This window comes from Ictidomys tridecemlineatus, chromosome 5 (genome assembly GCF_052094955.1).
Source record: "Ictidomys tridecemlineatus isolate mIctTri1 chromosome 5, mIctTri1.hap1, whole genome shotgun sequence".
Lineage (NCBI taxonomy): Eukaryota > Metazoa > Chordata > Mammalia > Rodentia > Sciuridae > Ictidomys > Ictidomys tridecemlineatus.
The window spans coordinates 158689615-158716243 of NC_135481.1; the positions used below are offsets into that span (position 1 = coordinate 158689615).

Below are 26629 nucleotides of genomic sequence, written 5' to 3' on the forward strand. Positions count from 1 at the left end.
TTCCTCACTTGGAATATCTATGTCCTTATGGCAAATGGATACTTTTTGCAAAAAAGAGAATTAAAAGAAAAGGACCCCCTCCCCCTGCGCCTGCAAGGTAGGCGGAACTGTGACCACCGGCAGAACAGGCCCAGCGGCCTGCCGCTGTGGTACGTACATTGCCCCAATTGGAGGAGGAGCAGAGCCGCTGCCCGTGCCTGCGCGGGAGACTTTGCAACTATACAAGAGCAATACAAATATATACGGGGATAATTCAATAACACAACAGTTTCACCAAGCAGAAAGAAACGCGAACAGTATGAAGAGACAGGAAAAGAAAGGACCACAAGCATTGCAGGTCAACTCAACTCTAGAAGAGGTAATAGCTGCAGCAGATGGAATGTCAGATAAAGAATTCAGGATTTACATGCTTCAGATGATCTGGAGTCTCAAGGAAGACATTAGACAGCAAAATCAAACAATGAAAGATCACGTCAACAATGAATTACATAAACAAATCCAGGAAGCAAAAGATCAACGATACAGGGAAATAGAGGTTATAAAAAACAAACAAACAGAAATCCTAGAAATGCAAGAAGCAATAAACCAACTTAAAAACTCAATTGAGAAAATACTACCAGCAGAGTAGAACACTTAGAAGATAGAACATCAGACAATGAACACAAAATATTTCAACTTGAAAAGAACATAGACAGCTCAGCAAGACTGTTAAGAAACCATGAGCAGAACATCCAAGAAATATGGGATAACATAAAGAGACCAAACTTAAGAATCATTGGGATACAGGAAGGTATAGAAGTCCAAACCAAAGGAATGAGCAATCTATTCAATGAAATAATACGAGAAAACTTCCCAGACTTGAAGAATGAGACAGAATCCCAAGTCCTAGAAGCCTACAGGACGCCGAATGTGCAAAATCATAAGAGATCCACACCTAGACACATTATAATGAAGATGCCCAGCATACATAATAAGGAGAGAATTTTAAAAGCTACAAGAGAAAAGAAGCAGATTACATTTAGGGGTAAACCAATCAGGATAATAGCTGATCTCTCAACACAGACTCTGAAAGCTAGAAGATCCTGGAATAACATATGTCAAACACTAAAAGAAAAATGGGTTCCAACCAAGAATTGTGTATCCAGCAAAATTAAGCTTCAGGATGGAAGATGAAATTAAAACCTTCCACGATAAACAAAAGCTAAAATAATTTTCAGCTAGAAAACCATCTCTCCAAAAAATCCTCGGCAAAACATTACAGGAAGAGGAAATGGAAAATAACAATGAAAATCAACAGTGGGAGGTAGGACAGTAAAGGGGGGAAAAATAATCAAAGAGGAAAACAAACCATGTTTAGTACCATAAATAAACAAATATGGCTGGAAGAACAACCCATATCTCAATAATAACCCTAAATGTTAATGGCTTAAACTCACCAATTAAGAGACACAGGCTAGTAGAATGGATCACAAAACATGACCCAACAATATGCTGCCTACAGGAGCCGCATTTGATAGGAAAAGACATACACAGACTGGAGGTGAAAGGTTGGGAAAAATCATATCACTCATATGGACTTCGGAAACAAGCAGGAGTGTCCATACTCATATCAAATAAAATAGATTTCAAGCCAAAGTTAATCAAAACGGATAAAGAGGGACACTACATTCTGCTCAAGGGAACCATACACCAACAAGACATAACAATCAAAAATATGTATGCCCCAAACAATGGTGCAGCTATGTTCATCAAACAAACTCTTCTCAAGTTCAAGAGTCTAATAGACCACCATACAATAATCATGGGAGACTTCAACACACCTCTCTCACCACTGGACAGATCTTACAAACAAAAGTTAAATAAGGAAACTATAGAACTCAATAACACAATTAACAACCTAGATTTAATTGACATATATAGAATATACCACCCAACATCAAGCAGTTACACTTTCTTCTCAGCAGCACATGGATCCTTCTCAAAAATACATCATATATTATGTCACAGGGCAACTCTTAGACAATATAAAGGAGTAGAGATAATACCATGCATCTTATCTGATCATAATGGAATGAAAGTGAAAATCAATGATAAAAGAAGGAAGGAAAAAATCATGCATCACTTGGAGAATGAAAAATAGGTTACTGAATAATCAATGGGTTATAGAAGACATCAAGGAGGAAATTTAAAAATTCTTAGAGATAAATGAAAACACAGACCCAACATATCGGAATCTATGGGACACATTGAAATCAGTTCTAAGAGGAAAATTCATTGCTTGGAGTTCATTCCTTAAAAAAAGAAAAAACCAACAAATAAATGATCTCATACTTCATCTCAAAATCCTAGAAAAAGAAGAGCAAAACAACAGCAAAAGAACTAGAAGGCAAGAAATAATTAAAATCAGAGCTGAAATTAATGAAATCGAAACAAAAGAAACAATTGAAAAAACTGATAAAACTAAAAGTTGGCTCTTTGAAAAAATAAATAAGATCGACAGAGCCTTAGCCATGCTAACAAAGAGAAGAAGAGAGAGAACTCAAATTACTAGCATACAGGATGAAAAAGGCAATATCACAACAGACACTTCAGAAATACAGAAGATAATCAGAAATTATTTTGAATCCTTATACTCCAATAAAATAGAAGATAGTGAAGGCATCGATAAATTTTTTAAGTCATACAATCTGCCCAGATTGAGTCAGGAGGATATAGACAACCTAAACAGACCAATATCAATGGAGGAAAGAGAAGAAACCATCAAAAGACTACCAACTAAGAAGAGCCCAGGACTGGATGGGTATACAGCAGAGTTTAACAAAACCTTTAAAGAGGAACTAATACCAATACTTTTCAAGCTATTTCAGGAAATAGAAAAAGAGGGAGAACTTCCAAATTCATTCTACGAGGCCAACATCACCCTGATTCCTAAACCAGACAAAGACACTTCAAAGAAACAAAACTACAGACCAATATCTCTAATGAACCTAGATGCAAAAATCCTCAATAAAATTCTGGCAAATCGGATACAAAAACATATCAAAAAAATTGTGCACCATGATCAAGTAGGATTCATCCCTGGGATGCAAGGCTGGTTCAATATACGGAAATCAATAAATGTTATTCACCACATCAACAGACTTAAAAATAAGAACCATATGATCATCTTGATAGATGCAGAAAAAGCATTCGACAAAGTACAGCATCCCTTTATGTTCAAAACTCTAGAAAAACTAGGGATAACAGGAACATACCTCAATATTGTAAAAGCAATCTATGCTAAGCCTCAGGCTAGCATCATTCTGAATGGAGAAAAACTGAAGGCATTCCCTCCAAAATCTGGAACAAGACAGGGATGCCTTCTCTCACCACTTCTGTTCAACATAGTTCTCGAAACACTGGCCAAAGCAATTAGACAGATGAAAGAAATCAAAGGCATAAAAATAGGAAAAGAAGAACTTAAATTATCACTATTTGCAGATTACATGATTCTATGCCTAGCAGATCCAAAAGGGTCTACAAAGAAACTATTAGAGCTAATAAATGAATTCCGCAAAGTGGCAGGATATAAAATCAACACGCATAAATCAAAGGCATTCCTGTATATCAGCGACAAATCCTCTGAAATGGAAATGAGGACAACCACTCCATTCACAATATCCTCAAAAAAAATAAAATACTTGGGAATCAACCTAACAAAAGAGGTAAAAGACTTATAAATGAAAACTACAGAAACCTAAAGAGAGAAATAGAAGATCTTAGAAGATGGAAAAATATACCTTGTTCATGGATAGGCAGAACTAACATCATCAAAATGGCGATATTACCAAAAGTTCTCTATCGGTTTAATGCAATGCCAATCAAAATCCCAATGGCATTTCTTGTACAAATAGATAAAGTAATTATGAAATTCATATGGAAAAATAAAAGACCCAGAACAGCAAAAACAACTCTAAGCAGAAAGTGTGAATCAGGCGGTATAGCGATATCAGACCTCAAATTATACTATAGAGCAATAGTAACAAAAACAGCATGGTACTGGTACCAAAACAGGCGGGTAGACCAAAGTACAGAATAGAGGACACAGAAACCAATCCACAAAACTACAACTATCTTATATTTGATAAAGGGGCTAAAAGCATGAAATGGAGGAAGGATAGCATCTTCAACAAATGGTGCTGGGAAAACTGGAAATCTATATGCAACAAAATGAAACTGAATCCCTTTCTCTCGCCATACACAAAAGTTAACTCAAAATAGATCAAGGAGCTTGATATCAAATCAGAGACATGGCGTCTGATACAAGAAAAAGTTGGCTACGATCTACATACTGTGGGGTCGGGCTCCAAATTCCTCAATAGGACACCCATAGCACAAGAGTTAATAACTAGAATCAACAAATGAGACTTACTCAAACTAAAAAGTTTTTTCTCAGCAAAAGAAACAATAAGAGAGGTAAATAGGGAGCCTACATCCTGGGAACAAATCTTTACTCCTCACACTTCAGATAGAGCCCTAATATCCAGAGTATATAAAGAACTCAAAAAAATTAAACAATAAGATAACAAATAACCCAATCAACAAATGGGCCAAGGACCTGAACAGACACTTCTCAGAGGAGGACATACAATCAATCAATAAGTACATGAATACATGCTCACCATCTCTAGCAGTCAGAGAAATGCAAATCAAAACCACCCTAAGACGCCATCTCACTCCAGTAAGATTGGCAGCCATTAGGAAGTCAAACAACAACAAGTGCTGGCGAGGATGTGGGGAAAGGGGTACACTTGTACATTGCTGGTGGGACTGCAAATTGGTGCGGCCAATTTGGAAAGCAGTATGGAGATTTCTTGGAAAGCTGGGAATGGAACCACCATTTGACCCAGCTATTCCCCTTCTCGGTCTATTCCCTAAAGACCTAAAAAGAGCATGCTACAGGGACACTGCTACATCAATGTTCATAGCAGCACAATTCACAATAGCAAGACTGTGGAACCAACCTAGATGCCCTTCAATAGAGGAATGGATAAAAAAAATGTGGCAGTTATACACAATGGCACAATGGAGTATTACTCTGCATTAAAAAATGACAAAATCATAGAATTTGCAGGGAAATGGATGGCATTAGAACAGATTATACTAAGTGAACCTAGCCAATCCCTAAAAAACAAATGCCAAATGTTTTCTTTGATATAAGGAGAGTAACTAAGAACAGAGTTGGGAGGAAGAGCATGAGAAGAAGATTAATATTAAACAGGGGTGAGAGGTGGGAGGGAAAAGGAAAGAGAAGGGAAATTGCATGGAAATGGAAGGAGACCCTCATGGTTATACAAAATTACATACAAGAGGAAGTGAGGGGAAAGGGAAAAATAATACAAGGGGGAGAAATGAATCACAGTAGAGGGGGTAGAGAGAGAAGAGGGGAGGGGAGGGGATGGGGGATAGTAGAGGATAGGAAAGGCAGCAGAATTCAACAGACACTAGTATAGCAATATGTAAAACAGTGGATGTGTAACCAATGTGATGCTGCAATCTGTATACGGGGTAAAAATGGAAGTTCATAACCCACTTGAATCAAAGTGTGAAATATGATTTGTCAAGAACTATGTAATATTTTGAACAACCAACAATAAAAATTTTTAAAAGAAAAAAAAAGAAAAGGAAATGCCAAGGAGGAACTGGAACATCACCCATTTAAACATGAGCAAATCTGATAAACTGATAATCCTCAATGGAGGCTCTGCTATAGAGCTTCAAAAACATTTAATAAATGTTATTACTTAAGGCTGAAAACAGGCCCACTAAAAGGGAATCTGAGTTTCTTCAATCCAGAAACAGAAAGTTGAAGAATGGGAAACACTATAAAATTAATGACTAACAATTATTAAATGTCTACAAAATGGTATAACAGGAGGAAGAGATACTGACGTTAGATAATGAAAGAAACACTCTACTTAAAAAGTTTTCAAAGTATATTACCAAATGAGGCTGAATGTGTTTTCCAGAACTTTGAAAAAAAAGGCCAGAAATATGAAAAGCAAAGAGAATTAAATAACCTTCTTATGAAATCTTTCAGATTCATAATTTTCCCATAAACCCAGACCTCTTTCCTGAGATGACTTCTAAACTAAACCACGATTAAACTATTTCAGCATTTTTAACAGTAAGCAGGTGAACAAAGACCTAAATTTACTCTATCCAGTATGATAAGCACTAGTCACATGTAGCTGTTGGGCACTTGAAATGTGGCTGGTCTGAATTGAGTTGTGCTGGAAGTATGAACTACATACCAAGTTTCAAAAATCTTAGTATAAAAGTGGGAAAAGGCCAGGCACCGTAGTGGCACATGTCTGTAATCCCAGAGTCTCAGGAGGTTGAGGCAGGAGGATGGAGAGTTCAAAGCTAGCCTCAACAACTTAGCAAAATGAAAAAATAAAAAGGGCTGGGGATGTGTCTCAGTGGTTATGTACCCCTGGGTTCAGCACGTGCGCGTGCGCGTGCGCACACACAAACAAATACAAACAATAAATGCTGGAGAGGATGTGAAGAAAAAAGAACCCTTTTACTGTTAGAAGGACTACAAATTACTACAACCACTATGGAAAGGAGCATGGAGGTTCCTCAAAAAACAAGGTATGGAACTACCATTTGACCAATGTCTACTCTTCCTCAGTATTTATCTTAAAGAATCAAAGTCAGCATGCTATAGTGATATGCATAACCATGCATTAACATGTATACCCATTTTTATAACAACAAAATTCACAATAGCCAAACTACAGAACCAGCTAGGTGTTCATCAATAGATGAATGGATAAAGAAAACGTGGTATACATACACAATGGGATTTTGTTTTGCCATAAAAGAAAATGAAATTATGTTATCTGCAGGAAAACAAATGGAACTTGAGACCACTGTATTAAGCAAAAGAACCTAAACCTAGAAGGTCAAAGGTTATTTTTTTCTCTTTTATTTTTTTTCTTAATTTTTTTTTAGTTGTAGTTGGACACAATACCTTTATTTTATTTATTTTTATGTGGTGCTGAGGATCGAACCCAGGGCCCCACACGTGCAAGGCAAGCGCTCTCCCGCTGAGCCACAACTCCAGCCCTTTTCTCTTATATGTGGAAACTAGAGAGGAAAAATGAAAAATAAAGGGGTAAAGAGTCCATGAAACAACTACAGCCTAATATGTCTCATGAACAAAAATGCAAAAATCCTCAACAAAATACTAGCAAATTGAATCCAACAATGTATAAAAAGAATTAACACCACAATCAAGTGGGATCTAGCCCAGGTATGTAGGGCTGATTCAACATTCAAAAATCAATTAATGTAATCCATTGCATCAACAGGCTAAAGAAGAAAAAATCATATCATCATATCAACAGATGCAGAAAAAATATTGGCAAAAACTAACATCCATTAATAACAAAAAGCTGGGCTGGGGATGTGGCTCAAGCAGTAGCCCGCTCACCTGGCATGCGTGGGGCGCTGGGTTCCATCCTCAGCACCCATTAAAAAAAAATAATAAAGATGTTGTGTCTACCAAAAACTAAAAAATAAATATTTTTAAAAAATTATATATATATATATATATATATATATATATATATATATATAATAAAAAGCTAAAGTAAACTGGGAATACAACGGAACTTTCTGAACTTGATAAAGAATATCGAGAGAGAGAAACTAGAAGCTTTCCTGTTAAAAGCAGGCACAAAGCAAGAATGTCCTCTCTCACTATTCCTTTCCAATACTATACTGGAGGTCTTGGCTAATGAAATAAGGCAAGAAAAGATATACTGATTGGGAAGGAAAAAATAAAAATGTCTTTGTTTGCAGATTACTTGATCATCAATGGAGAAAACATGAGTCAAAAACAACAACAACAAAAACTGAAACCAATAAGTGATTATAATAAGTTAATATACAAAAGGCAATCACTTTCCTATATTCTAGTAATGAACAAGTGGAATTTGAATTAAATACATGACACTGTTAACATTAGCATTCCCATAAATGATATGCTTAGGTATAAATCTAACAAAACATGTACCATATCTATATAAAGAAACCTATAAAACTGATAAAAGAAATCAAAGAACTAAATACATAGAGCAATACTCCATATCATAGAGAGGAAGATTCAATATTGTCAAGATGCCAGTTCTCAGTTTGATCTACGTTCAATTCTTTCCAAATCAAAACCTCAACAAGTTATTTTGTGGACATGGACAAAGTGACTGTAAAATATATACAGAAGGGCAAAGAATTAGAATAGTCAACACATTATTAAAAGAGAAAACACCATGTACAGCCAGAGGAATGAGAAGTTGTGCTCCATTTGTGCATAGTGTGTCAAAATGCGTTCTACTGTCATGTATAACTAATTAGAATAAATTTTTTAAAAATAAAAGAGAAAAACAAAGTTGGGGAACTGACACTTAATGGCTTCAACACTTATCATAAAGTTACAGTAATTAATACAGTATGGTATGGGTCAAAAAATAGAAAAATAGATCAATAGAACAAAACAGAAAGCCCAGAAATAGACTGCAATAAACACAGCCAACTGGTCTTCGACAAAGGAGCAAAGGCAATACAACAGAGAAAGGAATCTTTTTAACAAATGGTAAGGGAACAATTGAACATCCACAGCAAAGAAGCTGAATGAAGACACAGACTTTATACCCTTCACAAAAACTACTCAGAACAGACCAAAATGTAAAATGCAAAACTATAAAACTCCTAGAAGATAACAGGAGAAAATCTAGATGATGACTTTTTAGATACAATTAAATCCATGAAAGGAAGAACTGATAAAGTAGACTTCTTTAAAATTCAACTTTCTGCTTTGTGAAAGGCATTGTAAGAGAATGAAAAGACAAACAACGTTCAGGGAGAAAATATTTGCAACAGACATTTCTGAGCCAGACATAGTGGCACACACCTATGATGCCAGCAACTCACGAAGCAAAAAAAACCATATCTGATAAAGGACAAACATGTAAAGTAAAAATTTGCAAAAATATATCTGATATAGGACTGGTGTCCAAAATATACAAAGAATGCTTAATATCCAATATTAAGAAAACAAATGTCCAATTAAAATGTGCCAAAGGGCTGGGGATATAGCTCAGTTGTGCACAGTGTGTCAAAATGTGTTCTACTGTCATGTATAACTAATTAGAACAAATTTTTAAAAAATAAAAGAGAAAAACAAAGTTGGGAAACTGACACTATTAACATTGGTGGTAGAGTGCTTGCCTCGCATGCACAAGGCTCTGGGTTCAATTCCCAGCACCATAAAAAAAAAAAAAAATGCACCAACAACCTTAACAGACACCTTACCAAGAAAATTTACAGATATCAAATCAGCATACAAAAAGATATTCTACATCATATATCAAGGGAAATGAAAATTAAAACAAGACACACTATACATCTATTAGAATGGCCAAAATTCCAAACAACAACAATACCAAATGCTGTGGAGGATATGGAGCAATAGGAATTCCCGTTTCTTTTTGGGGAGCCATTCTGCAAGGCAGCTTGGTAGTGTCTTACAAAACTAAACATATTCATCTTACCATTTGATCTACCAATTGCACTCCTTCATATCAATCCCAAGGAGTTAAAAACTTATAAACACAGAGAACCTGCACATGGATATTTACAGCAACTTTACCCATAACTGCCTAAACTTGGAAGTAACCAAGATATCCTCAGTAGGTGAATAAATGTGTGGGAAGCCATCATAGCATGTGACCAGCGTTTGCTTCCCCTCCTGGTTGGCTGAGGCACTGTCAGTCACCCCGTGATCTGGCTGCTTTTAAGTAGCCAAAGATGGTAGCCCCGATCTTGAGGGTAGAAAAAAAAAGCAAATGTGTCTTCGGGAATGGGCGTGCCTTCGGGAATGGGCGTGCCTTCCTAGTCTCACTTGTCCTTGTAACCCTGCCCACCCTTGACCTTCATAGGATGGAAATTTCTATAGAATCTAGAATCCCCCAATAAAAAGTCCACTCTGAAATGTGTTCGCTCTCTGAGATTCCTCGCTCTCCCATTTGGGGAGCTTGAGGGCAGAGCTGTCCTGGGGCTTGATTTAAAGGTAAATTGTGTGTCTGTGTTTTATTTGATGCCTTAAGGAGTTCACTCAAGGGACCTCTGGTTTAGCTGTCAGCACAGGTGGTAGGCGGCAGCAAGTGGCTCCCATAAATGTGGAGCTGCTCTAGGGGAAATACCAGGTAGAATTGAGAAGCCCGCTATAAAAATTTATTGGACCATGAAATTTTTTTTGAAGGGTCACAGAGGAAGCAGACAGTTTTAGAGCCAAAGACATTAAAGATTTATGATTTATCTTATCAACAGATAAAGACATTTAACCATTTTGGAAACTATAATTAACCGGAAAGGAAAGCAAGTGAAAAAGAGCCAGCTGGCACAGTTCTTAAAATCGGTTAGCGAGCTTTGCCCATGGTTTTGTGAACAAGATTTACCAGACTTACATACTTGGGAGAGACTAGCAAGAAAATTATATAAAGGCTGTCTCTCTGCCGAATTGTCTAGGGGTACGATAGACAGTATACAGAAAGTGTGAACTACATTAGAAATGTATTTTTGATGATCTAGATCAAGGTCAATGCCCCCCCCACCCAGGATCTTTTAAAAGGGCTCCAAAGGGCAATTAAGAGTATAGAGCAAGAAAAACAGCCTGAGGCTAATTCTTCGAAAAAAATAATTTCTCTTCCTTATACCTAGATTGAGAGTAGGAATCAAATTTCACTCAGTCACCCACCAGGCAGATCACCTCAGAGTGAGACCAAAAACTAAGAGTTTAGGCTCAACCAAACTAAACAGATTAGTAATTCAAAGGAAAGCCAAGGGGCATGTCCCAGAGAGAGAGAGACAGTCCCAATAGAAGCTTTGTGAGACAAATTCAAAATGGAGAGAAATAGACTGAGCAGTAAACAAAGAATCCCAGTTGGAGGGAACCCAGTCACCAGTAAATTTTGCTAGGTTGCATTTAGCGGGACCCGCACCCGTCAAGGCCACTTCCAGCTGGAAGAACAGGCTTTGATAGGTACTTTGAATTGGCTATGACTTTGCTTACACCATTAATTACAACGCGGACTCAGGAGGGCGCAAGAAGCGGGAGAAGATATTACCAGATTTCAGTTTTTGCAGTTTTTGAACAGGTTAACGAACAAGATCAGCGTGTCCGCATACATGCTATAATTCCTTTTAAAACTATAAAAGAGTTAAAAACCTCTTATAATATTTATGGTCCTAATTCACCATTTGTACAAAACTTGCTCAACTTGGGCTGTCAAGAACCTCTTCCACCTTGAGATTGGGAATCCATGGCCAGAGCTTGTTTAAATGGCAGCGACTTTCTTCTCTGGTGGTCTTACTGGACCGATTTTTGTACCAAGCAGGCGGAGAGAAACAGACAAAATATTGAAACCCCTTTAGAGATGTTAATGGGAATTAGTGAATTCTCGGATTTAGAAAGACAGCTCAACTATGAATTTGCAGTTTATGATCGGATAACTTCATGTGCTAAACGGGCATGGCAACAAATCTCTTCCTGGGTCCAGTCTAGTTTAGTTTTGACTAAGATAAAACAGGGCTCAGAAGAATTATTTTCGCACTTTGTGGATCAATTGTATAAAACGGCTAACAGGTCAATAGGGGATCCAGATGCCTGTGAATTTATCATTAAGTAGCTAGCATTCGAAAATGCAAATAAAATTTGCCAGAACATCCTCAGACCCCAGAGGAAAAGGGGATCCTTTCAGAATTTATTCGCCTTTGTGCAGATGTCACTCAGACCCAATTGCAAGGTATCACACTCGAAGTGTAAATGAACTATAGTACATCCAGACAAAGGAATATTATTCAGTGTTAAAAAGAAATGAGCAATAAAGTCATGAAAAAGGAACTTTAAATGCTTCTTGCCAAGTAAAAGAAGCCAATCTGAAAAGGCTACATACTACATAATTCTAACTGTATGTATGACACTCTGGAAAAAGCTAAAACTCCGGATAAAATGAACATCAGTGGTCACTAAGAGTTGTGGGAAGAAAGGAATAAATAAACAGAGCACAAAGATTTTTAAGGTAGTAAAAATATTCTGCATGATACTCTAATGGAGGATACATTACATTATAAAATTATCTAAACACATAGAACACACAGAGCCAAGAGTTAACACTTATGGAAACTATGAACTGTGGTTGAAAATGACACATCAGTGGAGGTTCATCAGTTGTAACAAATGTGTCTCCCTGGTGGGAGATACCACTAATGGGAGGGCTTTGCATGTGTAGGGGAGGAGTATATGGGATATCTCTCTACCTTCCTCTGAATTCTGTTGTGAACTTCATACTGCTCTAAGAAATGTAAAGCATTTTAATTGGATGTAAACTACCTCGGAATGTTTATATTGATTACATGTTTAAAAAATTATAATATTCTGAACCAGGTTAAATAAAGTATACTTTTAAAAGCAACTTCACTTGGCTCATTTTACTGTCTTTTTTTGGGGGGTGGGGAATTGGGGTTCTATCCTAGGGCCTCATGCATACTAACCACACACTCTACCTGTGAGCTACACTCCCAGCCTCCTTTCACTTTTTTTATTATAGCTATTAGAAATTAAAATGAGGGCTGGGGATGTGGCTCAAGCGGTAGCGCACTGGCCTGGCATGCGTGCGGCCCGGGTTCGATCCTCAGCACCACATACCAACAAAGATGTTGTGTCCTCCAAGAATTAAAAAATAAATATTAAAAAAAAAAAGAAATTAAAATGACAGGGCTGTGGGTATAGCTCAGAGGTAGAGCACTTGCCCAGCATGTTTGATCTCCAGGATAGCAAGAACAACAAAAAATAATTAATAAAAATAAAAATTAAATGACATATTTGGCTCACATTTAGGGTCCACACTCTGTTTCTATTAGATAAGGCTAATCTAAACAATCAAAGAAACATCACAATATCAAACACACCTCTGGGCTCTTAAACATTTTCAAAATATAAACAAAAGAATGGAGAAGGGTGAATAGTATCAAGAGCATTCAGAGGGCATGTGTTGGGTACAGCTGAAACAGCAGTAACAGCTATTATTTCATTTTAAGTGGGCAATAAATATAAACAATGGTTTTCCAGAAAAAGAGATGCTTCAGTTGTACATTTACTTCTCCCTCTACTTGGAGGTGTCCCAGGGACACACTTTCTGGGTGCAGGCTCACTCTCTTCACTACTTTGTTTTCTTTGTAGTACTGGGGGTTGAACCTGGGGCCTCTTGCATATTAGGTGAGCACTCCACCACTGAGCTATGCCCCCAGCAACTCCTGCCTACCTTTGATGAGCTCTGGCCTGTAATTCTTGCGCAGCTGCTCCAGAAAATTGTTGTAGAAGCCCTCTGCCTGCTCTGTGGGCATCGCCAGGTGGAAGTCAGGCTTGTTCCCCTTGAGGACACACTGAAGAGTAAACTGGCTGACACACAGCACCTCATACTGTTTGTCCATCACACTCTTTGACCAGTGCTTACCACTCTCATCCTCAAACACACGCAGGTTCAAAATCTTTCGGACCCTAAGGAGAAAAAGAGTGGTGAGAGCTACATGCAGGATCACAAGGCTCCCAACACACCCTGTAAGCCCAAAGTGTCCCCAGTATCCTGCCAAATAAGAACCTAATGGTGACTCCATCACTTACAGATGGTGTGACCATGGGCAAGTTACTAATCCACTCCGTGCCTCATTTTCCTCATCTGCAATACTAGGTAATGACAGTCCTAACTCATATGGTTTTAGGGGGGATTTCCTTCTTTTTTGTCAGTCCTTCCAATTTACAGCAACTACTGGTGGGAACAGAGGCCAAAATGACAACCACACCACAGACAGTTCCTTCAAGTTAGGGGCTATATCCATACCTAAATCCAATGCTGATTTTTTACAGAAGAATTCAATCTTTACACAGGAATAAATGAAACCCCATCTTATACCCCTTCTTAGAGTTATTCAAAATAATCAATATGCAAATACTCTGAGAGAAAACTTGTAAATATTGCAAATGTACAAAAAGATCTAAGAAAAGGCACCTGATAATTATGTCATGTGCTTCTTGAGCCCCGAGGAGCTTTCCCCATACTTATAGATTACAAAGGACAGCCACCCCTTGGAAGGAACTGGATAGGTAAGATTTAAGAACTACAAAAGAACTGACTGCATGAAAGCTGAAATTTCACCACCTGAGAGCCAACTTTGAATGATGTTAAAAGCAAAGGCATTTCCAAGGGCTCTAAATATCCTAATCCACTGACTCTTCATGTGGGTGTCCACTGCAATGGGTACTATACCCCCACTCCACAGCCAGCCTGTGCCTTACATTGAATCATACCTCTTAATCACTAATTAAGTATTAGCTGTCTATATGTCAGAGCCATAGAAAGACTCAGACCTAAAGACTCAGTCATTAACCACTACCATCTTCTACTCCTCTTTTAGCATCCAGGGAGGGGATAGTCAAATACTCAATACCAAGAGTGCAATATTAACATCCCTATAGTGGTATCAAACTGTCCTATCAGTCCTTGACACCTTAGTAGGAATTAGGTTCCAAGTGGGACTTCCAATATAATAACAAAGGCACAAATGGGCAGAGTTATACCCAGGCTCTTCAAACCAAGGAGCAGAATATATAGTGGCCAGAATGGAAGCAAATGTGTCAACTGGTGCAGGGGAAAAAAGCAAGTTCAGGAAGGGCTGACTCTGCCAAGACAGGTATTAGGTAGCAGCAATGGCAAACTCCCCTCCCTCAGTAAAAAAGCACCAATTTCAAACCCCAGTAGCCCAAATTCTAATTTGGGTTCAGGCTTTTTGCTAAAGTGTCTGTGAAAAACCAGGAGACAGAAATTTAATCTAAGTTCCAGGTCCTTATGTGAATCCCAGTTGCTCAGAAGGCTGAGGCAGGAGGATCTCAAATTCAAAGCTAGCCTCGGCAATTTCGCAAGGCCCTCAGCAACTCAGTGAGACCCTGTCTCAAAATTTTAAAAAATAATTTTAAAAAGGAGCTGGGGATGTGGCTCAGTAATGAAGGACCCCTGGGTTCAAACTCTGGTACAAAAAAAAAGAGAGCGAGAAAGAGAAAACATTAATAAGAGGCCCTGTTTTGCACAAAGAGGCAGAGCTCACAGATGTAGTAACAAACAGAGATGGAGGCTCAGTTGTGCTCCCACTCTGCTGCTGATTGCGGTTTGACAGTTTATTCTTCCTGGGTCTCACCTGAAACACAAAGATAGCCATACTACATCCAATGGGAGGATTGGACCAAGATGACAGGGACTCACTCCCTTCAAAGGCACAAAAAACTATACAAGTTGCCAATGAAACCACTATGTATCCCATGCACATGGCAGTGACAGAGAAATTTGTGTCTTACATGTGCTCCAGTTCCTTCTGTGTATCTTCCAGTGAAATACCCAGCAATACACAAATGCCACGACCAATGGCACTTATCTGCTCTTCTCCAACTAGAAAGGAATCAAAAGGGAAAAAAGACTTAACAAACAGGCGTCATGAGTGTTAGTGTTATTTTACACATCACACATACTTCTCATAATTTCCTTGGTTAAAACTGAGAGATATCCAAAAATCAAATACAGGGAATGATAATAATTCCCATACAATCTGATTTTATATCGCAGGATTTTAGGGCAACATTTTCATATGCGTTACCTCAAGTAATACAGGGTAAAACATCTGGAACTATCTTTTTTTAATATTTTTAGTTGTAAGTAAACAAAATACCTTATTTATTTATTTTTATATGGTGCTGAGGATCGAACCCAGTACCTCCCACATGCTAGGCAAGCACTCTACCACTGAGCCATAACTCCAGCCTCAATATCTGTAACTTTCTATGATCAAATTTGGCCATCTGTAAAACCAGAACAGGGTTTTCCTCCCCCACAAATAATCCAGCTAAGCTAGATTAATTCTTAGAAAAGAGATTTCTGTTTTTCTTGGAAATCAGCAAACCAAGTAACAAAATACATAAAGCACAAAATGGAAAATGTTCACATCATTTTAAAAATGTTTTTCCTACTTACTGCAGAGCAGATAAATACATTATGCATAAACACTATGATTTTAAGGGGTGGGGGTATATATAGCTCAGTAATAAGGTGCTCACCTAGCATACACAAGGCCCTCGGTTTGATCCCCGGTACCACACACACACATAAAAAAGAGAACAACAAAAATATAATATATGCATTAAGCTTCACCTCAGAAAATTGCTGTTATTTCCCAGTGTGGTTCAGTAGTAACAATCTAAGCCAGTGATCTCCAAATCATTTAAAGCAGGCACCCCATCCACTAAAGAAAATCTCTTTCCACACACTGTTATATTTTCGAATGTATTTATAGACAAAGGTATGCCCTACTACAGTGGACAATATAACAAATGTTGCCATAGTACTTAGGCCCAGAGTCATCACAATGACGGTGAATCTAAATCCATATCTCAGTGGTGATCATGATAATGTCCTCTTTTTTGACAACTTTTTGCCCAATCACATTAGATTACTGTTGTTTGATTACTGCATTGCATACTAACCTAATGGTCCAATCAGGACTAGAACAGTCAACTCAGCCAGTTTCCTGTTATTTGCTTCTACTGGATAGTAATATGTATAAATATACTTAACAAAGCAGCACAGACTATATACCACATTGCAATACACTGCAAGTTAAAAAAAGAATGAGAATCTCACCTCTTTCTTTAAGTGTCTGACAAGGGACCACCTAACATTCAGATCCTAGAGGAACACCAGTATCAATCTATTTCCAAAATACTAGCAAAATATAATTTCTCTTATTTTTATGCTAAAAAGTATTTTAAAATATTTTCTTTAGTGCTGATTTTCTTACAATAGACTATTTGTGATTGATTGTCCTGTGAGCCACTGACTCAAAAGTTGAAACAGAAATAATCTTTCCACAAATAAAGAGTAAACAACTGGGCTTGGTTTGCTTGTCTGCACTGCTTTAGAAAAAGTCTTCTGGTTTTATTTGTTCTTCAAATAAATCAACACTTTCTACAGTGTCAATATGCCTTCTAAACACAGTAGATTTTAATTAATTAAAATAATGCACATACATTACAGAAATCTTGGAAAATATAAGAAACAGACGGGCATGGTCACACATGCCTGTAATCCCAGTAGCTCAGGAAGCTGAGGTAGGAGGATTGCAAGTTCAAAGCCAGCCTCAGCAATTTAGCTGAGGCCCTAAGCAACTCAATGAGATGCTGTTTCTAAAAAAAGTACATAAAAAAATACATTAAAAAATACATAAAAAGGATGGGAATGTGGCTCAGTGGTTAAATGCCCCTGGGTTTAATCCCTGGACCCAAAAAACAAAACCCAAAGACAAGCTTTAATTGTCTTTAAAATATTAAAACTTTATTATTTTAATGATTTTTTTCTTCAGTACCAGGAACTGAATCCAGGGAGAGGTTCTACCACAGAACTACAGCCCCAGCCCTTCTTATTGTTTATTTTGAGACAACTTTTTCCTAAATTGCTATGGATGAACTTGAACTTGCAATCCTCTGGCCTCAGCCTCCTGAATCATTGGGATTATAGGTGTGGGCTGTTCCTATGATTTCCTTTTGATATTTTCTCTGTTCATTGGTTTTATTTCATATTTGTTTGTAACTGCTATAATCATAAAACTTTTATATTTAGATATAAATTTTTGTGTCTAATCTTTTCTCTTAACATTGCATAAAAATTTTTCTATGCCAAACTTCCTGAGCACCTTTTGACAGCTGCATCCTATTCAGTGACTGATTAACCATTTTATTGGACACATGGTTTGTTTCAAATTTTTCCCTTCAATAAGTATGTGTAGAGACAATCTTTGTGCATAAAAGCTTTTTTTACAATTAGGATTATCTTCTAAGAGTAGATTCTCAACATTTTTATAATTTATTATCTTCATAAGAAATAAAGTATGCCCCCGAAGTCTATATATGACACAGACATTGCCATCTTATTTTAGAGCAGTTTTGCCTTTCTCCAGGAACAAGCATAAGAACTTGGAGGTTCAAAGGGTTCTTTTATGATAAACAATGATTTTCTAAGGGAAAAACTTGAGAATCACCACTGTAGACAAAAAGGTCACTGAGCTGGAAAAGAGCAGAGATGTTTGGTCAATTTCTCCACAAATAAGTGGCACGGGAGACCCCTTAAAGACATCACAATCTCTGAAACACTATATACACACCAAGTTTACTTGCTGAGACTTAGTGATGGACATGGGGGTTACTGTGTTATTTCTTCTATTGAATGTTTGAAACGTTTCTGAATAAAGTTTTTAAAGTTAGGAGTACAACTCAGTTTTAGAATGCTGCTTAGCATGCAAAAGCACTGAGTTCAATCCCCAGCACCATAAAAGAAAAAAATTTAACAAATAACCATTGTAAAAAAATCAAAATGTGCCTGACCAATCTTGTTTTTAATATTTTTTAGTTGTTGATGGAAATGTATTTTTTATTTATTCATTTATATGTAGTGCTGAAAATCGAACCCAGGGCCTCATGCATGCTAGGCAAATGCTCTACCCCAGCCCCTGATCAATCTTATAAAATGAACCTGCCACATAACAAGATGTGTGAGTTCTGCTACTTCGTCCTTGCCATAAAATAGGAAGTGGTGTTTTAAAACCTCTAAAATGAAATATCATTCAAATGCTGCTAACTTTCAGTGAATCCACTCAAATTTCTTGGGGAATCCAGAAGATCCTTTGCCATTACAACTAGAAGGTCTAGATAACTCAAGGGTCCCTCCATATTGAGAATTCCATGGTTCCCCAATCTAGAATTTCCAAATAACTTAACATGTTCTCACAATTTAACCCCCTTATCTTTTTTTTTAATCTTTTGGTTTAACTAAAAGTATACAATTTAATGTAGAGGGGGTTTGTTTGTTTGTTTCTGATGCTGGAGATTGAACCCAGAGCTTCATGCATACTATTCAAGTAGTCTACCACTGAGCTACAGCCCCATCCCTACAATTTAAGTAGTAAATTAAAAGAACTCAAACTCTGCCAGATGCAGTAGAACACCCCTGTAATTCCAGCCACTTGGGAGACTGAGAGAAGAGGATCAAAATTTGAGGCCAGCCTCAGCAACTTAGTGAGTCCCTAAACAACTCAGCAAGACTTTATCTTAAAATTTTAAAAATAAAAAAAAAAAATTTTTTTAAAAAAAAAGGTCTGAGGATGTAGCTCAGTGGTAAACAGCCCGGGGGTTCAAACTCCAGTATCAAAAACAAACAAAACTAAACAAAAACAACCCCTCAAAATCCATTCAGCAAATCTCACGGAATAAATATATATCGTCAATACTCCAGATTGCAGGACAGAAATTGGTTCAAGGGGCAGAAATTCAAATTTGTTGTTGATGACCATACAAAACAGACAGCTAGATTCTCCCAAATAAACAAAAAGTCTTATCTATGAATTCCCCCAGTTTTTGTGAATGTGAATATTAATTGAAATGCTATAAGCCCTTTGAAAACTCCAAGAACCCCAGTTCTGGCCTACCCCTTATTCCTTATTATTCCAGGATCATTCCAAAACCAAACTTACCCAACAGCTTACTAAAAAAGGTTGAAAAGTAGATCTTAACATGTGATTTTGTTTCTTGGGGGGTGGGGGTTGTTTTGTTTTTACATTTATACTTCCTGGACTCAAAAACACATCTTTGGTATAGACTGGCTTGAAGGAAAGAATATCTGGAATTTTTTTTTTTTATTAAAACAATGTTTTTGGGTTTTGTGGTTTTGTTGTTGTTGTTGTTGTTGTTGTTGTGAAAAGGGAGACCCCTATGTTCCTCGGTCTGGTTCCTAGGCTAAAATCATCCGCCTGCCTCAGCCTCCTGAGTAGCTGGCACCCCTTTTTGAAACAATATAATATTACCAATAATAATTTATAAGACTAAAGACAATATAAAACCTGTTATTTGAATTTTTTTAATACCTTTCAAACCAAAGTTTCAGTACTTAAAACAACTACACTATCTACATTAATTATCTTGACCCCTGTTGTAGAGGGTTCAAATGATGACTAATGGTTGGGTGACCTGATCCACAGAAATTAGAAAAGAGAAATGTTCCATCTCGAATTCTTTAGGTTCTGACCCATAGTGGCAGGGTTCAGCATGGGGAAGACCCGCATCCAGGGGCTGGGAACCTTCTGCATCTGGTCTACGCGAAGTCACGTGCGTGTACACAACTGTCAGAGCTCATCAGAGAAGCAACTCTTCACCTCTGTGCATCTTATCCGGAGTCAAGCTCCATAAAAATTGGGATGTGCAAACAAACGGGCAAAACTGCAGCATTCAAGGTAGAGCAGTGGGAAGAGGGCGGAGTCCCGGCTCCGGAAATGCTCCCTACGTGTTGTTTGTGCAACAGTGTACTGAAGAGTCGGCCAGGGGGACACTCGCAGGTTCTGCTACACAGTACTCAGGACCAAAAAAAAAAAAAAGAAAGAAAGAAAAATGACGATGATAACGATGATGAGGTGCGCTTAAACTGAACCCAAAACGGAGCTCCGGAACCAGCGGCGCGCGGCCGCCGGCCAGGCACGTGCGGGGCGCTCCCGACCGCAGCGCTGCCCCGGAGCCGAGAGGGAACTGGGGCTGCGGGGGCCGAGCTCACCGGGGGCCCGCAGCAGCCCCGAGGATGGCGCCGAGGAACCCCCACGCGAGACGGCGGGTCGCGGGGGTCAGGGGCGGCTCCTCCCGGGCCCGGCCCCGCCCGACTGACCTGTGACGCTGGCCCGGGTGACGCGCTGCACCACGGCCTTCATGGCGGCGGCTGGGGCGAGTGGGGCGGCGCCGCGCTCTGTCCGGCCTCGCGACTCAACGGGCGATTCCCGGCCCGGCGCCCTCTGCGGGTGACACCCGGAAGCGCGCCCAGTTCGACCAGGTCGGCAGGGGCCTGCCCACATCAGCCACGCCCACCCGCCGATTGGTCCCGCCTACGTGAATCACGCCTACCAGAGACCTAACCCCAACCCCGCCCATCCTCTATAGGCCCCGCCCCATCAACAGCGGCGCTAAGCCAAAGCTCTAACGTCCTGCAACCCCTGGTCAAGCCTCCCACTCCAGCCCAGATTCCACTCTGCCCAGACTGACCACTGTCTCTGCACTGTTTTTCTTCTACCTCATCCCCAGTCCTAATAACCCAATCATTGCTAAGTCCCAACTTTGTCCTGAATCCTATACCTGTTTTTTCCCTTCCTCTTTCCCACTCCTCTGCCCCAGATCCTCCCAAATTCCTCCTTTGTCTTCCTGTCTCTGCAGCTTGTCAGATGCCAAATACAAAAGGAACTGCTGCTAAAACAACCATTTAATTATATAAGTATTATAAGTATTTGTTTGATTTAGCCATGCCATAATGATAAATAATGGTGATTCTAGAATTCCGACTCCTCCAGTAATACTAACAATTAGGCTTCTCAGAGAGTTATTAGGGAATTTGAGTGAGAGTATGCAAAATTGCTTGGAATATGTAACTATTACCCTAACAAATTATTATTGTTAAAAAATAGTTCCATCTCTATTGAAGGATATGGAAAACGAAAACCAAGACAGTGTAACCTAAGAGGAGGGAGAGAGGAAGGAAGAAGGTGAAATATGCATCCCTTCCCAGTGACAATAGGTCCTGAAGGGAGGAAGCGGATACTGAGTGATGGGCCCTAGACTTTCACCCTTTCCCATTGCCAATGAATCCTGGAAGGAGAAAAGAAAATAGTGAAGCTCTGGGTAACAGTGGATCCCAGGAAAGAAGATATGCAGTGAACACTGGGCTTTGAGCTTTCATCCCTTCCCAATAACAATGAGTTTTGGACTTTTTATAACTTTTTTCCTGACTCCCAAACTGACACATTCTGCTGCAGTCTCCAATGATTAAGCTACCCTCATTGTAAACTATTAAAACACAGACCCCTTCTGTAACCAGGGGGCCATTTTCTACCCAGAAAATGAGCTCCTCTGATGACTGACTCTGCTGCTGAATAAAAGACAAAGCTGATCCATGAGTTCTGTTCCTGTCCTGGTTATTTGTGCTTTCATTATGGTGCCGAAACTCTTTTGGGTGTTTTTTTTTTTAATTTTTATTGTTGGTTGTTCAAAACATTACATAGTTCTTGATATATCATATTTCACACTTTGATTCAAGTGGGTTATGAACTCCCATTTTTACCCTGTATACAGATTGCAGAATCACATCGGTTACAGATCCTTTGATTTACATATTGCCATACTAGTGTCTGTTGTATTCTGCTGCCTTTCCTATCCTCTACTATCCCCCCTCCCCTCCCCTCCCCTCTTCTCTCTCTACCCCCTCTACTGTAATTCATTTCTCCCCCTTGTATTTTTTTCCCTTTCCCCTCACTTCCTCTTGTATGTAATTTTGTATACCCCTGAGGGTCTCCTTCCATTTCCATGCAATTTCCCTTCTCTCTCCCTTTCCCTCCCACCTCTCATCCTTGTTTAATGTTAATCTTCTTCTCATGCTCTTCCTCTCTTTTGGGTGTTTTTGATTACATCTATAGCTCAGTGTAAGAGCATGTTCTTGGCATGCAAAAAGCAAAGGCAGAAAGAGACAGAAAGAAAGATTGATTTCATCCCAGTGTGTCTTCACCTTGAAGGCCTCTAAAAATAATGTGGCTGAATGTTAAATACTGAATACAAAATTACCTGAATGAGGTGGTCCAAGTGAACATTATAGTAATGAGAAATCCCAATATCCCAATATTGCACCATTCCAGAAGGACACAATAACTTTTTTTGGGGGGGGCGCTACCAGGGATTGAACCCAGGGGTGCTTAACCACTGAGCCACATCCCCAGATCTCTTTATATTTTTTCATTTTGCAACAGGGTCTTACTAATTTGCTTAGGGCCTTGCCAAGTTACTAAAATTTGATTTGAACTTATGATCCTCAGCCTCCCAAGCTGCTGGGATTAAAAGAATGCGCCACCATGCCTGGCCACAATGTCAATTTTAAATTATTTCTGCCAAAAAAAAAAAAAAGAAAAAAGAAATGTAAAACCTGAATCCAATCTTGAAGAAACATCAGACAAACCTAAATTAAGAATATTCTAACAAATAACTAGTCAGAATTCCTCCAATATCAAGAAAAAAAGTCTAAGGGACTATTTCAGATTAAAGGAGACTTTTAGAGAGACAGAAAAACTACATATGACCCATGAACTTGGATTGCATCCTGGCCCAAAAGGGAGGGGGATTTCATTATCAGGACATTAATAATTTTATTATTAATAAAATAATAAATCTTCTCAGAGTTGATAAATCTCTAAAATAATTTCCTGAACTCAGAAAAGCACTATACCCATAATTATGGGTTTATTATAAATTATATAAATTGGGACCAGCAAAATGAAGACATGGGACAAGGTCTACAAGAGTTTCAAATGTAGCGTATCTGTTCTCCCTCTGTGTGGAATCAGAGTTCTTCACCCTTGAGCACATCAGCACGTTCACCAACCAGGAAACTGAAACTTCAGCGTCCAAGGTTTTAACTGGGGTTTCATGATCTTAAGTGTGATTGAATCATTGGCTACTTGTTTGAACTCAATCTCCAGCTCCACCCTTTCCCCTCCTGCAGGTAAGGCTAGCTCCAAGTTCCAGCATTATAATCACACAAATGGTCTTTCCAGTAAACAGTTCTCATCCTGGATTGTTCTCATTAATGTAAACTCAGCTATGATCAAGAGGTTCATGTACAACAGAGACACTCCTAACACTTGGGCAATTCCAAGAGTTTTAAAAGTTCTGTGACAGAAACCCAGAACAAAGACCAGACAAACTTTTTATTATGTAACAGGGATAGAAATCCTGAATTCCACCATTAAATCCAATAACTTGGTTCCTGAGGCTTGCCTTGAACGTATCATCCTCCTACCTCACCCTCTCAAATCACTGAGGTTACTGGTATACACTACTGTGCCCAGTGAGGCCCTGCTCTGATCCCCAGCACTGTAAAAAAGAAAAGAAAATCTTCTAGACAAATTTTAGCTATTGTGAATACAAAACAGTACTACTAACTAAAGTCATGATGCTGCATAGAACACCAAAATTTGTTTCTTCTGATATTTTGTATCCTCTGACCTACCTCTCAACTTGCTGCATCCACTTAGCCTTACCCCTATCCCCCTGGAAACCACCATTCGACACTCTTTTGCAGTTGAAATATTTTTTTTTTTAAAGAGAGAGTGAGAGAGAGAGGGGGACAGAGAGAAAGAATTTTAACATTTATTTATTTTTTCTTAGTTCTCGGCAGACACAACATCTTTGTTGGTATGTGGTGCTGCTGAGGATCGAACCCGGGCCGCACGCATGCTAGGCGAGCGCGCTACCGCTTGAGCCACATCCCCAGCCCCCTTGAAATATTTTTAAAAAGAAGGAAATGTATTCTGATATATTTTTAAGTATATGCAAACTTGGGGTATTGGCACATCTGTAGTCCCAGCAACTCTGGAAGCTGAGGCAGGATGATAACTTGAGCCTAGGAATTCAGACTGTTGAGGGCCACAGCCGAGTCGGGATGACACATGGCATTTTTGCCAGAAGTAGTGGTTGAGAGGTGACTGGCATTCTCGCGGAGTTCCAGTTGAGTTCCAGTTGAGCTCTCGCGGGGATTCCCAGAGAGTTCCCATTGGTTGGGGAAGTGCCGGAGGAGGGATATTTCCGGTTCCAGGGAGCATGTGTGGAGTGTGCTGATGGAGTTCAGAAATAAAGTTTGTTCCTGCTTCAGTGGCTCATGATTTGTGCCCAGCCAGACTGCGGCATTTGGCGGCCCGTGGGGGAATGCCTGAAGCTCGGGGGTAAGTGAAATTGCTCACCCCTAAGGGAAGGTGAGAGAATGGGTGACAATTTCAAAAACAATGTGTTCTTGTTTTGATTTGTTTTGTTTTTGTTTCAAGCTGCCTATCCCTAGAACTTTCTCAGGCAAACTGGGCAAAATGGTTGGCTCAAGGTTTGAAGTTGTTCGCCCCTGAGGAAGAGATAGAAATAGACCACAAATGTACATGTCAAGAAAATAGGAAAATTGATACAATGATTTTTTGTTCCATTATTGTTTCATCCTGTTTCGGTTTTGTTTTGTGTTATCTTATTGGGTTGAGTTATCTTTATAGTAGATTAGAAATTGGTAAAAACAAACTGAAAGAGTGTTACGTAAATTGTTAGCGCTCTAGACCATGGAGAAAGACATTTTAGATCAAGCAAAAGAGAAGGTCTCTCGAGCTATTCAGACAGAAGAAGAAAATTAAAGGAAAAGGGGCTATTAGGGAAAAAGCTACAACAGGAGGCTGCTACTAACACCGTTCTATCACCAGAAGGCATAATTCAACCAACAGCTCCACCTATAGAGAAGCTGAGTGGCCCTCAACCCCCGTAGTTGATAGATGGGATCCTGAGACAGGACCTCAAAGATTAGCATTCCCTGTACTTGAGCAGGCAGGAAGGCAGCGAATTCACCATGCTTTAGATTTCAAAACAGTGAAGCAATTAAAGGAGGCTGTAACAACATATGGTCCTCAAGCACCCTTCACTGTAAGCATGGTTGAATCCATTACTAACTTGGACATGACGCCAGCAGATTGGGCTAGCATGTGTAAATCTGTGCTAAATGGAGGACAATATTTGTTATGGAAGGTTGCAAATGAGGAATTTTGCATGGAGACGGCTAGGCGAAATGCAGCAGCCGGTTACCCTCAAAGAAATCTAGATATGTTGTTAGGAAAAGGACGTTATGAGGGTCAACGGCAACAAATTGAATATGATCCTGCTATATATGCACAAATTGCTGCAGATGCAGTTAGGGCATGGAAGACTTTACAAGGACATGGAGATTTACAAGGTCAATTATCGAAGGTAATACAGGGAGCTAATGAACCTTACTCTGAATTTGTAGATAGGCTTATTCAAACAGCTACCAGAGTTTTTGGGGATACAGAACAAGCAATGTCATTAATTAAACAACTGGCTTATGAGCAAGCAAATCGTTGGCGTAGAGAGGTCATTAGACCATGGAAACATGGAGATTTAAACACATATATTAAATTATGTAGAGACATTAATGAACAAGGACAAGTCTTGGCAGCTACAGTACAACAGGCTTTAGATGCCAGGCCAAAAACATGCTACAGTTGTGAACAAACAGGACATTTTAAAAGGAATTGCCCCATAGGAGGAGGGTTTAACAAAACTAGGTATCAAAGGAATAGAATACCTGGTATTTGCACACGAGGCCATAGAGGGAGACATTGGACTAATGAATGCCATTCTCAAACCACCATAGAGGGTACTCCATTATCAAAAAATGAACAAGGACCAGGTGTTTATCCAAGATATCGTGGAGAAAGGCATCAGGATCCATTGCCAAAAAACGGACAGGGGGGCCCAATGCTCCGGGGCCCATGACCACAAATATGCGGGGCACTGGAGGAACCCAGAAACACCATGGAGGAATGCAACAACACTATCAGGGTAGTGCCCAGGACACATTATCCATCA

At 39.1% G+C, this 26629-nt stretch overlaps 1 protein-coding gene across 2 annotated transcripts in view; it reads right to left on the reverse strand.

Annotated features, from left to right (window-relative positions):
• Nucleotides 1-21043, reverse strand: part of Dtd1 (D-aminoacyl-tRNA deacylase 1) — a 202538-nt gene extending 181495 nt beyond the window's left edge. Inside the window, exons 1-3 of one of the 2 annotated variants that reach the window (XM_005320433.5) lie at nucleotides 20850-21038; nucleotides 15455-15545; nucleotides 13371-13606 (exon numbers count right to left, since the gene is read on the reverse strand). In XM_005320433.5, coding sequence (XP_005320490.3) covers nucleotides 13371-13606; nucleotides 15455-15545; nucleotides 20850-21033 — 511 coding nt within the window. In that variant the 5' untranslated portion in view covers nucleotides 21034-21038. Of the gene's footprint in view, nucleotides 1-13370; nucleotides 13607-15454; nucleotides 15546-20849 lie in introns of both variants that reach the window. The other variant, XM_078051347.1, reaches the window with a different exon arrangement.
• Between the last annotated feature and the right edge of the window lie 5586 nt (nucleotides 21044-26629).